This window comes from Somniosus microcephalus, chromosome 2 (genome assembly GCF_052327205.1).
Source record: "Somniosus microcephalus isolate GS21.2 chromosome 2, FLI_Smic_1.0, whole genome shotgun sequence".
Taxonomy (NCBI): Eukaryota; Metazoa; Chordata; class Chondrichthyes; order Squaliformes; family Somniosidae; genus Somniosus; species Somniosus microcephalus.
Genome location: NC_140988.1, coordinates 16,117,177 through 16,134,571, shown reverse-complemented (window position 1 = coordinate 16,134,571; position 17,395 = coordinate 16,117,177). Strand labels below are relative to the sequence as shown.

General features: G+C 47.4%; 1 protein-coding gene across 6 annotated transcripts in view; it reads right to left on the bottom strand.

The window, feature by feature from the left end:
- Positions 1-17,395, bottom strand: part of fam13a (family with sequence similarity 13 member A) — a 255,988-nt gene that overhangs the window by 117,960 nt on the left and 120,633 nt on the right. For all 6 annotated transcript variants that reach the window (XM_086006667.1, XM_086006678.1, XM_086006641.1 and 3 more), the window contains one exon: positions 1,039-1,214. In XM_086006667.1, the coding sequence (XP_085862793.1) occupies positions 1,039-1,214 (176 nt within the window). The remainder of the gene's footprint in view (positions 1-1,038; positions 1,215-17,395) is intronic.

Sequence of the window (17,395 nt, the reverse complement as noted above, 5' to 3'; positions counted from 1 at the left end):
GCCCGGTCGATCAGATGGGAGCTTTTGAAAGGAGGAGAGAAGTGGATGGAAGCATGTGTTTAAGAAGGGACGTCCAGAGAATAAGGGGGTGGTTGGCTGGTGGGGGGGGTGAAATTGGTCAACGAAAAGGCTAGTAGCGATGGAAAAACAATCCAAAAGTTACATCTACTCCCTCCACCACCGGCGCACCGTGGCTGCAGTGTGTACCATCTACAAGATGCACTGCAGCAACTCGCCAAGGCTTCTTCGGCAGCACCTCCCAAACCCACGCCCTCCACCACCTAGAAGGACAAGGGCAGCATGTACATGGGAACACCATCACCTCCAAGTTCCCCTCCAAGTCACACGCCACCCTGACTTGGAAATATATCGGCCGTTCCTTCATCGTCGCTGGGTCAAAATCCTGGAACTCCCTCCCTAACAGCACTGTGGGAGCGCCTTCACCACACGGACTGCAGCGGTTCAAGGCGGCGGCTCACCACCACCTTCTCGAGGGCAATTAGGGATAGGCAATAAATGCTGGGCCTTGCCAGCGACGCCCACATCCCGAGAACCAATGAAAAAAAAACGTTTTAGGTATTTCATAAAGGATGCACGTATCTAAGCAAGAAAGTTCCTACACATTACTCAGGTTATTATATTTTAGATGGATGCACTTTCAGCACAGCATTATGGAGCATGAAAAATGCGATAATAGAACGCACTGTTATACTGAGGTGGTGTGAGGCACTTAGTGCTATGGGGCGATTCCATGATCTAGGACTACCAGAAGGGAAATGTGGTCGAAGGGTGCGCATCTCGGGAGATCGCAGGCCCACAGCTCTCGTGAGTGCAGCATGGTGGAACCACCTCCTGTGTGTTTGAAGGAAAATACTCTTCCGCTGAATAGAAAAATAAATCTACACGCGCATGCACAGGATAATTGCTGTGCCCCTTATACCCAGAAGCCCTATGCAGTTCAAAGGTCAAACTCTCCTATTTTGAACTGCAAAAAGGTTGTCCAAAAAGACCTAGCGAGCCTGAAAAGTGACGGCTAACCTGCTGTTTATCTCCAGGTCCTTGATACTGGATGCAAGCTCCTCGGACGACTCCATCTCTTCTCGGCAGGCGCTTTTGCCGGGCTGCATCCGGGTTGCTTCCGGAATTCCGCTCGAGTGCTCCGGCCGCGGCACGAGGAAAGTCCCGGGGCCACACTCGGGCCTTGTCTTTTTGGTCTGAAACAAGGAGACAACGTTGCTTAAAACACAAGCCATTCAGAACTGACACGTCCTGCGGTACAGTTTACGGGCGCCCTCACTCCCAGGGCAGGGGTGAGGTGGTCAGAAATTCTGCTGGTTCTTCAACAGACCTTTGGGCAAATGCTTTCTTAAAGCCCTGATAAAGTTGCCTCTGTGCGCTATGGCCAGTGAACGATAGGCAGCTGTTACATTTTACGTGCTGGGAAGGAGTGTTATCTGTGCCGGTTTCACTGTGGCACAGCCAGGAAACTATTTCCGGTCTATTTGTAACAGTAAACATTCTGGAGTTTTGATCCAGGTTCTTGCCTGCTTGTCCCACAACTAGACTAATAGGAACAGGAGTGGACCATTTAGCCCCTCAATCAGATCCATATCCCCTGATGCCATTGCTAAACAAAAATCTATCGCTCTCGGTCTTGAAAGCTCCAAGTGACCCCCAGCACCCACAGTTTTTTGGGGGGAGGTGGGGGGTGACGTAATAAAACTCACTAGGCACTTGGTTTGAGTATAAAACAAGGCTTTAATCAACTTGTTTCAGAACATGGAGGTCTAGTTGTACTTCACTACAGGAAACTTTGGTTTATCTGGAGGTTAACTGTCCGGAATGCTCGAGCCACTGGCAAAAATCAGGAGCCGTTTCGTTCGTTTTTTTTTCTTTGCGTTGCTTTTTTTTCACCAGTCAGGCTCTGCAAGGTCTCGCTGAAGCTGTTGCTAAGCTACAGAGACGCTTGCAAGGTACGGCCGACTGTTTAGAAGCTGTTGCTAAGCAACAGGGTTTGTTGCCAGATATGGAGCTCAAAATCTCCGTATGTTTCAACATTAGCGCTGGTTTGTCCGGCAGTTTTGATGGGACGGCAACAGCTCGGTCCCGTCGGTGCCGGATAGCATAAAGTTTCCTGTCGTTCCTGTCTTACAAAATGTCCCTGAACAAGCTGGGCCCACGCCCGAGTATTTATACTCCTTGGATGGCACCACCAGCTGGCCGTCCAGCGTTATTTCTGAGTAGTTTCTTTATGGTGCTGATATTTATAACAGGGGGGAGGGGGAGGGGCGTGAGGAAGAGAGTTCCAGATTTCCACTACCCTTTGTGTGAAAAATTTCTTCCTGACTTCCCTCCTGAATTTAAGTTGTGCCCCCTTGTTTGCGATTCCCCCACCAGAGGAAATAGTTTCTCTGTATCTACCCTATAGAATCCTTTGATGATTTTAAACACCGCGATTAGTACGTCTGTCAATCTCCTAAACTCAAGGCAATACAAGCCAAGCTTATGCAACCTGGTCTTCGTGATTTAACCCTTTAAGCCCTGGATCACTTTGGTGGTGCAAAGGGTTATAATCATCAGTGGATCTGCCCTGGCATTGCTCACGGTGAGTGGGAGGATGTGAGCTTTAATAGAACGAGTCTGCTAAGTCCCAGTGGCAGCCATCCCACCACCAGCAGAGCCAGGGAGGCCCCCCTCACCAGCAGGGTAGCTCTCCCTCGTTCGTTCCCCATTCCCCTGTACTCCACAGGTGTGTCTTTCCCTCTGCTTTCCCTTCCCCTACAAGGCCTTCCCCCTGTTCCCATCAACGGGGGTCTCCTTCCCTCTCTCCCCTCCCCAACCAGATGCCCACCCTGTCCCAAAAGAGCTGTCTCTCCACAGCTCCCAAAAAGGGTAACTCGATGAGTGGGGAAGAGTATTAAAACCAGAGAGAAAGGCTTTCTGCAGTGATTGGTGCACAACTTGTATTTGTATAGCGCCCTTAAAGTAGCAAAACGTCCCAACGCTCTGAATAAGGAAAGTAGCAAGACAGGAAATATCTAATGAGGAAGAAGAAAATTGCCTGATGGCTCGGCAGTAACGGGATATTTAACTGACGCAATGGGAGGGGGGCCATTGAATTTCCTCAGGGATTCTCCCACTCTGCTGCTGAATGTCCATATTAGTTTCAGTGACAGAGCGGGGGAATCCCGAGGATATTCACCCTCAGTGTCACAGCAGACACGAGAAATGTCCTTCAAATATTTTGTATAGCTATTTGTCTCCTGGCCATTGATACAAACATTCCTTTTCTAGTACCAGATGGGGGCGAGAGGGAACGGGACAGAGAAACACAAATTATAGCTAAAGTAGAGGATTACATAGAAACAGGCCATTCGGCCCAACCAGTCCATGCCGGCGTTTATGCTCCACTCGAGCCTCCTCCCGTCTTTCCTCATCTAAATCTATCAGCGTAACCCTCTATTCCCTTCTCCCTCATATGCTTATCTAGCTTCCCCTTAAATGCATCTATACTATTTGCCTCAACCACTCCCTGTGTTAGCGCGTTCCACATTCTCACCACTCTCTGGGTAAAGAAGTTTCTTCTGAATTCACTATTGGATTTCTTGGTGACTATCTTATATTGATGGCCTCTAGTTTTGCTCTTCCCCACAAGTGGAAACTCTCTCTCTGTGTCTACTAACATTCTCTCTGTTTCTATTACACTCTCTCTGTGTCTACTGCAGAGGGTAGCAAATAAATATTTACCGGCTGTTCACCGAGTTTAATTTTCCTCGAAGTGTCACTTCTAAAAATATTTGCATTGACAGAACTCGTATGTGCAGCTTGCAGCGATTTCTCTGTAACAAACGCTGGAGGAGACAAGACCGACATGTTTGCCAAAAGAATCCCCCTGGAGCTTGTCCACTCCATTTCGACAATTAAAATCTGTATTTACTTTAGGAAACTTTTATTCCAGTCTCTGTGCCCAGGATTTCCTGAAACACTTTAGAACCTTCCTCGTAGGCGCTGGAACTAAGAGAGCCGCAGGTGAGGGTGTCACGATGCCGGACTCTGAACTCTGCCTCTCTCCCGTCTTAGGAACATTAGGAATAGGAGGCCATTCAGCCCCTTAGACCTGTTCCACTGCTCAATTAGATCGTGGCTGATCTGCACCTCAACTCCATTTACCTGCCTTTGGTTCATATCCCTTGGCACCCTTGCCTAACAAAAATCTCGGTCCTATAAACTCCAATTGACCCCCAGTATCCACTGCCTTTTGCGGGGGAGAGTTCCAGATTTTCACCACCCTTTGTGTGAAAAAGTGCTTCCTGACTTCACTCCTGAACGGCCTGGCTCCAATTTTAAGATTGTGCCCCTTTGTTCTTGATTAATCCAGCAGAGGAAACAGTTTTTCCGCATCCACCCGATCAAATCATTTAAACATTTTAAACACCTTGATTAGATCACCCTTTAATCTTTTTATCGTCAAGAGAATACAAGCCAAGTTTATGCAACCTGTCCTCATAATTTAGCCCTAAGCCCCACGTCATACTTGAAATGTTTTAGAAACAATTCTGATTTAACACTCCCCCCGCAACGCTTGTCTAAAATTAGTGAGAATGACTGCCCTTGACATCAAGGCAGCATTTGACCGCGTGTGGCATGAAGGAGCCCCAGTAAAACTGAAGTCAATGGGAATCAGGGGGAAAACTCTCCGCTGGCTGGAGTCATACCTAGCACAAAGGAAGATGGTTGTGATGATTGAAGGTCAATCATCACAGCCCCAGAACATTGCTGCAGGAGTTCCTCAGGGCAGTGTCCTAGGCCCAACCATCTTCAGCTGCTTCATCAATGACTTTCCCTCCAACATAAGGTAGAAATGGGGATGTTCGCTGATGACTGCAGTGTTCAGTGCTACTCACAACTCCTCAGATAATGAAGCAGTCCATGCCCGCATGCAATAAGACCTGGACGAAATTCAGGCTTGGGCTGATAAGTGGCAGGTAACAATCGCGCCACAGAAGTGCCAGGCAATGACTATCTCCAACAAGCGAGAGTCTAACCACCGCCCCTAGACATTCAACGGCATTACCATCGCCGAATCCCCCACCATCAACATCCTGGGGGTCACCATTGACCAGAAACTTAACTGGACCAGCCACATAAATACTGTGGCAACAAGAGCAGGTCAGAGGCTAGGTATTCTGCAGCAAGTGTCTCACCTCCTGACTCCCCAAAGCCTTTCTACCATCTACAAGGCACAAGTCAGGTGTGTGATGGAATATGCTCCACTTGCCTGGATGAGTGCAGCTCCAACACTTAAGAAACTCAACACCATCCAGGACAAAGCAGCCCATTTGATTGGCACCCCATCCACCACCTTAAACATTCACTCCCTCCACCACCGGCGTACCGTGGCTGCAGTGTGTACCATCTACAAGATGCACTGCAGCAACTTGCCAAGGCTTCTTCAGCAGCACCTCCCAAACCCGCGACCTCTTCCACCTAGAAGGACAAGGGCAGCAGGCGCATGGGAACACCACCACCTCCAAGTTCCCCTCCAAGTCACACACCGTCCTGACTTAGAAGAATATCGCTGATCCTTCATCGTCGCTGGGTCAAAATCCTGGAACGTCCTGCCTAACAGCGCTGTGGGAGTACCTTCACCACACGGACTGCAGCGGTTCAAGGCAGCAGCTCACCACCACCTTCTCAAGGACAATTGGGGATGGGCAATAAATGCTGGCCTTGCCAGCGATGCCCACATCCCATAAACGAATAAAAAAAACCACGCACGGACACGCACACATGGAAACAGCACACATGGACACTGGCATGCACACACACAGGCATGCACACACACACATGAACACACGTACATCCCCGCTTTCCTGACAAGATGCAAATAAATGAACAAGACTCTCGCAGCCACTAACAATGAGCCTTTTTTTCTTAAAGGTTTGGTGTTGTGATTTGAGTCCAGAGACTTGGGTCAGCAAGTGGTGTTCATGAGGGCTGTGCTCTGACTGAAACATCTTTCTGTTACACAAACCTGAAAATTCCGGGCTCCCTCTACATTACCACTGACGACACAATCCTCAAAAGCAGCACCGTACACTCTTACACTGCACAACAGCCTCGTTCCCTGGACTCATGAAGAATGGAGCCTCTCGATTTAGCATTTTCCTTTCCCCCCGCAGCCAACTGAAGCAAGGATATTTGAAATAAAAAGGGAAAATACTGACACACACTCAGCAGGTCAGGCAGCATCTGTGGAGCGAGAAATAGAGTCAACGTTTCAGGTCGAGGACCCTTCGTCAGGACTGGCTTGAAACGTTAACTCGGTCTCTCCCTCTCTCCACAGATGCTGCCTGACCTGCTGAGTGTTTCCAGCTTTCTCTCTCTTCATTTCAGATTGCCAGCACTTTTTGCTCTTGTAATTTAAGTCCACCGTCACTCTTAAACTTGTGCTCCGAATACAAACATATTTTCCTGTAAACGACACCATCATTTTCTTTTACAAAGTAGTCTTGAGAGTCGGGTCGCCAACTCTTGGTTGGCCGGGTTCCTGGAGGTTTGACCTACTGCCTCCAACCGCCCACCCCGGTCAAACAGCCTTTTTTTCTTCCATCGCCAATATTTTTTTTTATCACTAATAACCAAAAGTGTTCAAAGAAAACGAGAGAGAAAAAATGTTTTTAAACAGTTGCTCACAGCTTTTAATTCCCGGAGACTCCAGGATAATAACAGAGCACTGACGACCCTACTTGTGAGCTATTCCACTGTCTTTTCAAATCTTGTAGCAGCATAGAGTCATAGTCATAGATTTATACAGCACAGTAAGAGGCCCTTCGGCCCATCGTGTCCACGCCGGCCATCAAGCCCTGTCTATTCTAATCCCATTTTCCAGCACTTGGTCCGTAGCCTTGTATGCTATGGCGTTCCAAGTGCTCATCTAAATGCTTCTTGAAGGTTGTGAGGGTTCCTGCCTCTACCACCCTTTCAGCACTCTTGTGACGATATGAAGATATCTTAACAGCTTCATTTTCATTCTGATACAATTGTTTAAAAATCGCTATCATTCACAAAAGTCATACAGCCCATGAGGAGGCCATTCGGCCTATCGCACCTGTATTGGCTCTTTGAAAGAGCTATCCAATTAGTCCCGCTTACCCTTTCTTTCCCCATAAGCCCTGCAAATACTTCCTTTTTAAGTATATATATCCATTTTCCTTCTGTCAGTGAATTCCTTCCACCACCCTTTTAGGCAGTGTGTTCCAGATCACAACAACTTGCTGCGTAAACATATTCTCATCTCTCTCCCCCCACACCCCCACCTGGCTTTTTATTGCCCATTATCTTAAATCTGTGTCCTCTGGTTACCGGATCTCCTGTCAGTGGAAACAGTTTTCTCCCTATTGAAAAAAGTCTGTCAGCCCTCAAGGAATTAAGGGTGATGATATTATCAAGAGACTACCTTTGCTTCCTGTGCCAGGGCTGTGTCCACACCTCAGCCTTTAGGGCGGACGAGGACCTCTGGGTCAGAGCCCGGCGCCCGATCTGGGTACACCGCCCAGCTCCTTAGTCGGACACAGCACTGGGCAAGCTCGTTAATAGCTCCACGCGGCAACTCTGGTGCACATCCAACTGGACGCAGGGAAACTAAGCCTTTGCCAGCTGGCCTTCCCACTGTCTATTTGTTCCATTAACAGCCCATTGTATTTGAAAGGCACAGCAATCTTGTTTACATTTAAGCTGCACTGGTTCCACTCAGCATTTTTTGTTGTTTGTATCCAGCCAGCATTGGGGTGGCGGGGGGTGGGGGGGAAGTACATAACAAATAGCGCAGTTAAAGCAAAGTTTGTGCCATGTGATTAGAATTTACTAAGCATATCTCTTCCTTAAATGCACAATAACAATTGTGTGGTCGTAAGATTGTGGGAGGCTATTCTTCCTGGAACAGCAGCATGCCAACTGTAAATGAGGCTACCTAAGTTTCACTTTAATGATTATTAATAATTGGCAGCAGTGGACAGTTCACAGAATCACAGCATGTGCGGGGGTGGGGCGGGGGGGAGAAATTCAACTGGGACAAAACGGGTGCTGGCGTTTTATGCCCCCGTCCGATTTCCAGGCGGGTTGCGAAACGGGTTGCCAATTCGCCGTTACCCGTTGCACGCTTACGCCCGACTCAAATTCCACAAATGGATACGGGGAGAAATATCTGCTGTGCGGGGGCGGGGGGTGGGGCGGTGGAACGGAGCTGAAAGCCGAAGCCAGCACCTTTCTGTGAATGCTGCTGCTCAGCTTCAGCCCGGCCGGGTTTTCTGCGATCAGTCGCACTAAAACTCCTGTTGCTCCGCTGGAAAAACACCTCGACTGTACCAGCTTAGCGCAAAATGTCAAAAGCAGAATGACCTTGTGCTAGAACATTTTAAAACTGTGATACGGAGTGTTATAAATCTCAACATTATAAAGAAACTACTCATGAAATAACGCTGGACAGCCAGCTGGTGGCGCCGTCCAAGGAGTATAAATACTCTGGCGTGGGCCCAGCTTGCTCAGGGACATTTTGTAAGACAAGGAACTAGTGAAGTACAACTAGACCTCCATGTTCTGAAACAAGTTGATTAAAGCCTTGATTTATGCTCAAACCAAGTGCGTAGTGAGTTTTATTACGTCACGGAGTGTCTGACTAAAGAAAGAACTTGCATTTATAGAGCGCCTTTCACAACCTCAGGACATCCCAAAGCGCTTTACAGCCAATGAGGTATTTTTTGAAGTGTGGTCACTGTTGCAATGTAGGCAACATGACGGCCTATTTGCACACAAACAGCAATGTGATGATGGCCAGATTATCTGCGGGAAGGTGCAGTTGAGGTCGAAGGTCAGCCCTGATCTTATTGAATGGCGGAGCAGGCTCGAGGGGCCGAATGGCCTAACTCCATGCTCCTATTTCTTATGTTCTTAAGGTGTTGGTTGAGGGATAAATATTGACCAGGAACTCCCTTGCTCTTCTTCGAAATAGTGCCGTGGAATCTTTTACGTCCGCCTAAGAGAGCAGACAGGGCCTCGGCTTGATGTCTCATCCAAAAGACAGTGCTCAACCCCCCCCCGCGACAATGCAGCGCTCCATTCAGCACTGCACCGGGAGTGTCGGCCTGGATTATGTGCTCAGGGTCTGGAGTGGGACTTGAACCCACATCCTGCTGACTCAGAGGCGGGCCAAGGCTGACACAACTGACATTAAATTGATCAAACCACTCCATGTAGGTGTCATTTAAAACTGCACAGTGTTGCCAAAGGTACTGTTATTTAATGTTGAAGGGGATCCACCCAAAAGACCTTTTCTCTTCTCAGATGCTGACTGACCAGCTGCGTAATTCCAGCACGTGCTGTTTTTATTTCGGCCATGCGATTTTTCCTTTGGATTCCTACATTACAAAAGTGACTATACTTCAAAAAAGTACTTCATCGGCTATAAAGCATTCTGGGGACATTCTGAGGTGGTGAAAGGCGCTATATAAATGCAAATCTTTCTTTCTTTTCGGATTTAGCAATAGACGTGTTTAAATGCATCAACTGTCCCAATCCATCCACCTTTACAAGCACTGATCTATTGGTTATATATTTTATTGAATAACAACTAGCAAGAGGAGGAAGGCAGTATTCCAGATCTTCCAGGCACCCTGATTGGATAGCGTCACGTTAGGTGCCGTATTCACCTTTATCTGGTGGGGTGGCCAATTGAGGGCTGCCGACAAAAGGGCTGCCAAACACGGCACTCTGCTGGAACTAGGAAATAACAGGGGGAAATATGAAAATACAGGCCTTCCACAGGAGGATAATTACCATCAACAACAATGAAGAAATTGGGAACATAGTGAATTTACCATTGGTCACCATGGTGTCGCCCAGACTGTGGCAAAGTGAATTGCCGCGCTGGACCACAGCCTCCCGCAGCAGCGCCATCTGCTGCAGTGGCCGTGCAATTACCTGTATCATAAGCGTCGGCCTCGCCCTCTTGAGTCAGAAGGTCGTGGGTTCAAGTCCCACTCCAGAGACTTGAGCACCGACATCTAGGCTGACACTCCCAGTGCTGTGCTGAGGGAGCGCTGCACTGTCGGAGGTGCCGTCTTTTGGATGAGGCATTAAACCAAGGCTCTGTCCGCTCTCTCAGGTGGATGTAAAAGATCCCATGGCACTGTTTCAAAGAAGCGCAGGGGGAGTTATCCCCGGTGTCCTGGCCAATATTTATCCCTCAATCAACATCACTAAAACAGATTATCTGGTCATTATCACATTGCTGTTTGTGGGAGCTTGCTGTGCCTTGTTTGCTACATTGCAGCAGAGATTATATTTCAAAAAGTACTTCATTGGCTGTAAAACGCTTTGGGACGTCCGGTGGTTGGTGAAAGGCACTATAGAAATGCAAGTCTTTCTTTCTTTTTGTATTTGCCTATACAGTGTCCATTGTGTATGAGAGGTGGCGAGTCAGCAAGGAGCATTCTCTTATGTTTGACAATGCATTCTTCTTGTTTTGCCAATAGAACCGCTGACTTCTCTTTGATGATGCAACGCACCAGAGGGGTAAGTACAGATGATCTTCCTGTACTTCAGAAACCCGGTGCTGACACATCATTTTCTTTTCCAGCAGGGTTGGAATAAAGAATAAACAGGAAACAATATTACTGAGAACAAAAAAAAACCACTGCAGATGCTGGATCTCTGAGGCCGAAAACTCAGCAGAATCAGGCAGTATCCGTCGAGGAAACATGAGCCAGCTGACGTTTCGAGGCTAGAGCCTTCCTCAGGATTGAAAGATCTTACGGGTGAACAGCGTTTAAGGAAGAGCAGCACAAAGGGAAAGAGGGAAGGTGGAGGCAACACACGCACACACAGGAAAATACATAGAATGACGTGCAGAGTGCTAAAGTGGGCATCAGGAAATGGTTAAAGGGCAAAAGTGATACAAGTAATTCTGTGCTTCGCTCAGAGAATGGCCAAGGGGCTGGTTGGTACGTAGAGGGAAATTCCATTCAAAAGAAGGTGGGTAATCAGTTCAGCCAGCACAGGGAATGCTCCAGTCACACGTAGGTGGGGAAGGCCTTCTCAGTTTAGATGTAGACACATCAGAACAGACTTGCCAAGCCTGAGCTGAGAAATTCAAGCAATAATTCTCGGTAAAAGTAAGAGGGCTGCTCTAAGTAGCCCCCTGACAGATTCTTTCTAATGTGACCTTTTAATGATTGCCCGGGAAGTTGATGCTGAGTGACTCTTTGACCTTACCTAAGTAGTTCCTACCTATCAGGTCATGGTTGATTGGCAGAAGACTAATTAATAACAGAGTACATTTAATCCCTGCGCGGCGATAATAGTGCCAGATTATCTGTAGGATGAGAGATGAAGAGATTTAAGAAATAAAACGTTGTTCTTTCCCTGTAATAGGTCCTTTCAGTAAAAACGTCCCCTTCAAGTCACACACCATTCTGACCTGGACATATATCACCATTCCATCATCATTGCTGGGTCAATACCCTGGATTCTCTATCTAACACCTTCCGTGGGAACACCATCACCTGAACGATAGCAAAATACTGCGGATGCTGGAAATCCGAAATAACAACAGAAAACGCTGGAAAAACTCAGCAGGCCAGGGCAACATCCGTGGAGAGAGAAACAGAGTCAGCGTTTCAGGTCGAAACCCTTCGTCAGGACTGAGAGAAGACACAGGAAATGAAACAGATTAAAAGGCCAGTTTGGGGGTTGGGAAATGGGGATGAAAGAACAAAGTGAAGAGACATTAAGAGGTATTCAGGATGGGATGAGATGGTGATAGGACTAGTAAAGAGACAAAAGATGGCTCTAGATGTTTATTAAATGGATGCAGTGTGAAGTGTGAAATACGCTGGCAGAATGAGAGACAGCTGCCATGTGGGAGAGAAAAAAAGGGGAAAAGGCACAAAACACAGGCATGGATAAAAAATATCCATCACCTGAACGTCTGCCGTGGTTCATGGAGAAGGCCCACCACCACCCTCGCAGGGCAACCCGGGATCGGCAATAAATGCCGGCCTTGCCAGCGTCGCCCACATCCTGAGAACAATAATAAAAAGCATTGCTTTCAATGCTGAATGAAATGTGGAAGTTAAGGATGGTTGTTTCATTCTGTAAGACAAATGCTGAGATCACCTTCAGCGGCAACTTGCAACTAAGCAGGTCGGCTGATGTGCATTAGGTACGGCTGATCATCTATCATACCTACTTTGTCAGTCGTGGCTCAGTGACAGCCCTCTTGCCTCGGAGTCAGACAGTCGTGGGTTCAAGTCCCACTCCATAAGCCTCGAGAATAACCTCGAGGCTGACACTTCAGTGCTGTACTGAGGGAGTGCTGCATTGTTGGAGCTGTCGCCTTTCAGATGGGACGTTAAACCGAGGCCCCGTCTGAGCTCTCAGGAGGATGCTAAAAATCCTACAGCACTATTTCGAAGAGCAGGGGAGTTCTCCCCCGTGTCCTGGCCAATATTTATCCCTCAACCAACATCTAAAAAGCAGATTATCTGGTTATTTATTTCATTGCTGCTTCAGGGAGCTTGCTGTGCACAAATAGGAACTCCTTCCCTAACAGCACTGTGGGAGCACCTTCATCACACGGACTGCAGCGGTTCAAGGCGGCGGCTCACCACCACCTTCTCAAGGGCAGAAGCAATGCATTGGTCCCCAACACCCCAGGGCTAGGAAGATGAAAGATGAGTCAGAGTTCCTAACCCTGATAGTAATGTAGTGATCTCCTGTGTGGGTGATGGGTTGGCCCATGTCTTCAATGATCAAACAATCCTGCCAACAATCACCGTACATGTGAAGAGCTGCCATTCCTGTGGAACTGAACCCCAGTCAGTCCCTTCACTAGGGAAAACGTAATTTAAAAAATTATAATTTTACTGTATTTTAGTTTAAACCGATAAAACATGGCTGACAATCTACCTAGATTTACGACCTGGTAGATTTGAACTGATGCAATTGTGTTTCTTCACTGATATTTAAAGGCGACTCCAAGGCATACAAAGGTGTGGAGTCTCCTGAGGGGTGATTCGTTGCACCGGCATGGTTAACAGTGTTTACAGTTAATTCCACAGAATGGGCTGGATTTTCATTGAGGAGGCGGGACTACAACTTTCGGGGTTGTAGTCCCGCCTCCATCGAGTTGTGCCCAACCCACGCGATTTTGACTTGATTGACCTTGTTGAGCCCACCCAGTGGGCTCAGCAGGCCAATTAAGGGCCACCCGGCAACAGGTGACGTCACAGATTGAAATTTCATCTGTCAAGACCTTTTGGCAGATGAAATATCAGCGTTTGACAGCTGTTTGAAGCTGTCAAACACTGACAATCTGTACTCCAGGTTAATTCCTTCCTCTCAGGATGATTTAGAGATCTCTCCGGAACAGAAAGCAGAGGCTGCAGATTTTGACAGCTGGCGGCCATTCTGCTTTCTGTGACGGTGAGATGAGGGACTCCCGAGACCTGAAGGAAGGAAGGCTGTAAAGGTAAGTAAAGGTTAGTAGAACTTCTTTAAACACTTTACACAGACCAAACACACTTACCTCTGCACCCATCTCTCACCTGAACACCGGACATCTCGACCCCTCCAAGCCCTTCATCCCGATGGCCCGCCTCGCTAACTTGGCGTGGTTTGGAGCCGTCGGTAATCCCACATTTCAACAATGAAAATAGGGATTAAGCTAAAATCTGCCTGATAACTACCTGTTAATTGGCACTAATCCCCTTCCCGCCTTGGGGAGGCGGGTCCCAGTGTGGGGCGGGTACCCTCCTCCTTTGAAACTGGCATGGAGGCGGGTTGGGGGCGGGATGGGGTCGGGACCCCCGATTTCGGGATTTTAAACCCCCACATGCTTCCAATCCCGACTCCATGGCCTAATGAAAATCCTGCCCAATATCTCTTCTGAAATTGAGTTTACAGAGCAGTCAGTAGTGGGATGCAAAAAATATTATTTTTAACAGATCACACACAGACACTCACGCACGCAAAAGATGCTCTCTCAGGTGCACGTAAAAGATACCATGATATTATTTTGAAGAAGAGCAGGGGAGTTATCCCCGGTGTCCTGGGGCCAATATTTATCCCTCAACCAACATAACAAAAACAGATTATCTGGTCATTATCACATTGCTGTTTGTGGGAGCTTGCTGTGTGCAAATTAGCTGCCGCGTTTCCTACATTACAACAGCGACTACACTTCAAAAAGTACTTAATTGGCTGTAAAGCGCTTTGGGACATCATGAGGTTGTGAAAGGTGCTATACAAATGCAAGTTTTTGTTTCCTTCTTTTAACACTCTCATTCATACTCACAGACATAAACATGCACACTCTCATTCATATTCACACACTAATCCACATATACACTAATCCACATACACTAACCCACAAACACATATGCACTGACACAAACTCACACTCGTTCATACTCAAACACACACTAAAACAAAAGCGTAGAATTATTTTCGTAACTCTACTCTTTCATTTTAGCACGTGGTTTTGTAGCAGAATACGAAGAACTACAAGTCATGTTTGTGTTCCCACAACATTTTACCTTCAGCTGGATCTGCTGCAGTCTAAAAAATCACACTACAAGGAGCTACAGTCCCACGACAAGTAAACCTTCTCGCTCCAGCTGCCCATCGATCCAGTTGTGTGTGCTCCCTTACCTACAGTCGGTTCCTACTGGTGTCTGCTGAGTTTTCACCCCCTGTTGTAAGCTGCTACAGCTGGTGTGTGAGAGTGACCTTTCCAGCAGATTTCAGGATCGCTAAATGGCAGTGATCTGCTTTTTTTTTTAAATCATCAGACTTTGTAGTCCGTACACACCCTGAATTCCAATGCGTAATCGGACTAAAGATCCAAAGTGTAATTAGTGAAATAGATAAGACCGCGCACAGTGTGTGGAGTTACAAGCCTCTTATAAACAGTGACTATGATTTGCTTGTTTAGCTTTATGGCACATACTGTATACACAAAACAGATGTCTTCCCATTATCTTGACCTTGACGGAATAAAAGTCAAAACAGCTTACCTGATTTTCCAGTATCAGTATTCACACAGTTTTAATTTAACCCTTCAAGTACTGAATTGCTAGCAGCACGAATCGAAAGAAACACGAGGCAAACTCAAGGAGGCTCGGCTCGATAAGCGGTTTGGGTTTTCCTCCCACCAGTCACTCTGGGCCACAGCAGTTGAGGGAGTGGCCAGCCATTGCCAGGCCAGTCTAAGGCAGGTGCTCGGAAACGGTTGCAAAAGGCCTTGCATCGCAACTCTCTTGTCCTCTTGGGAGTTTTTTTTTGTGCAATTCATTCTCGGGATGTGGGCGTCACGGGCGAGGCCAACATTAATTGCCCAACCCTCGTTACTCATGAGAGGTAGCACTCCCTTGTTTCTGAGTCAGAAGGTCGTGGGTTCATAGTCCCACTCCAGGGAGTTGAGCACATAAAGCTAAGCTGACACTCCCAGTGCAGTGCTGAGGGAGTGCTACACTGTCGGAGGTGCCGTCTCTCAGATGAGACGTTAAACCAAGGCCTCGTCTGCTCTCTCAGGTGGGCGTAAAAGATCCCACGGCACTATTTCGAAGAAGAGCAGGGGAGTTCTCCCCGGTGTCCTGGCCAATATTTATCCCTCAATCAACACAGATTATCTGGTCATTATCACATTGCTGTTTGTGGGAGCTTGCTGTGCGCAAATTGGCAGCCGCGTTTCCCACATTACAACAGTGACTCCACTTCAAATAGTATTTCATTGGCAGTAAAGTGCTTTGAGACGTCTGGTGGTCGTGAAAGGCGCTATAGAAATGTAAGTCTTTCTTTCTTTCTTCCATGGTGGAAGTGCTCCCACAATGCTGTTAGGTAGGGAGTTCATCGAGGTTTGATGCAACCGAGTGGTTCGCTAGGCCACTTCAGAGAGCAGGTAAAAGAGGCAGCCACGTTGATGTGGGAATGGAGTCACATATAGGTCAGACTGGGTAAGGGTGGTTTCCTTCCCTGAAGGACGGCAGTGAATCAGTTGGGTATTTCCGAAAATTCAACAGCTTCATGGTCACTTTTACTGGCACCAGCTTTTCATTTCCAGTTATTTAAAACTGAGTTCCAATTCTCAAACTGCCACAGTGAGATCTGAGCTCACACTCTCTAAAATTTATTACTCCAGGCCTCTGGATTACTAGTCCAGTAACATAACCATTATGCTACCGCGTCTATTGCATTGGTGCTAACATCCTGCATCACCTTGCCACAACTATTGTTAAGAAGTTAGAAGCCCAAAATGCCAATCTTTTTATCTTGAAGGGATTGCTATGGTCATCTTGTTATCTCCACAACTGCAAAACTAAACTTCCATTAAGTGTTCATAAGAGACTTGTGCCCAGTCTAAGGACAAATTCTTGATTCGATTTGCCCGCTCTATGAGGTAAAACCATAATAGGTTGCTTCATATCAGGAGCTGATTAACAGACTAAAATGTAGGTAACCATACAGTACTTCATTGGTTGTAAAGCTCTTTGGCATGTCCTGAGGTCATGAAAGGCGCTATAGAAATGCAAGTTCATTCTTTCTTTTCCTTCAAGGTAGCAGCAGCAGCGGCGGCGGCAGTGCGGACCTGGGAGGAGCGGCGAGGCGGCGGCGGGGATATAAAGAGAGCCCGGGGCGCAGGTAGGCCCCACAGCAGCAGCAGGGGCGGCGGCAGTGCGGACCTGGGAGGAGCGGCGAGGCGGCGATACCAACTCAGCACCGGCAGGATTTTCAAAGAGTAACGTCAGAAGTCAAAAGTGACGTCGCACAAGGGGAGGGAGCTGATTGAGGCCAGTGTCGGGAGCGGAGAGAGCAGCGGTACAAGGCTTACCAATCTCACAGACTGGCGGCGGCGTTCCAGAGCCACGTCACGATTCAAAAAGTGACGCGGGCAAGAGGAAGCAGCTGATTGGGTGAGTACGGCCAGGTGAGTATTTATACTAATCTATAGTTTGACAGTTAAGATTAATAGTTTATAAAGTTTAGAAGGTCTTAATTTTTGTGGTTATAGTTTCTAAGGTCCCTGTTCTGTATCGTGGAGTGCTAGTAACCAAGGGCTCTTGAGTATATCATTTAACTGTAGTGTAATTAGCGGTACTGATTTGATTTAAATTAATTTAAATTAATTAAAGAGTAAGTCATGGCAGGACAGCTCGGCCTCGTGGCATGCTCCTCCTGCGCTATGTGGGAAATCAGGGACATTTCCTGTGTCCCTGATGACCATGTGTGCGGGAAGTGTATCCAGCTGCAGCTACTGACAGACTGCATTGCGGCACTGGAGCTACGAATGGATACATATTGGAGCATTCGCGATGCTGAGGACATCGTAGATAGCACG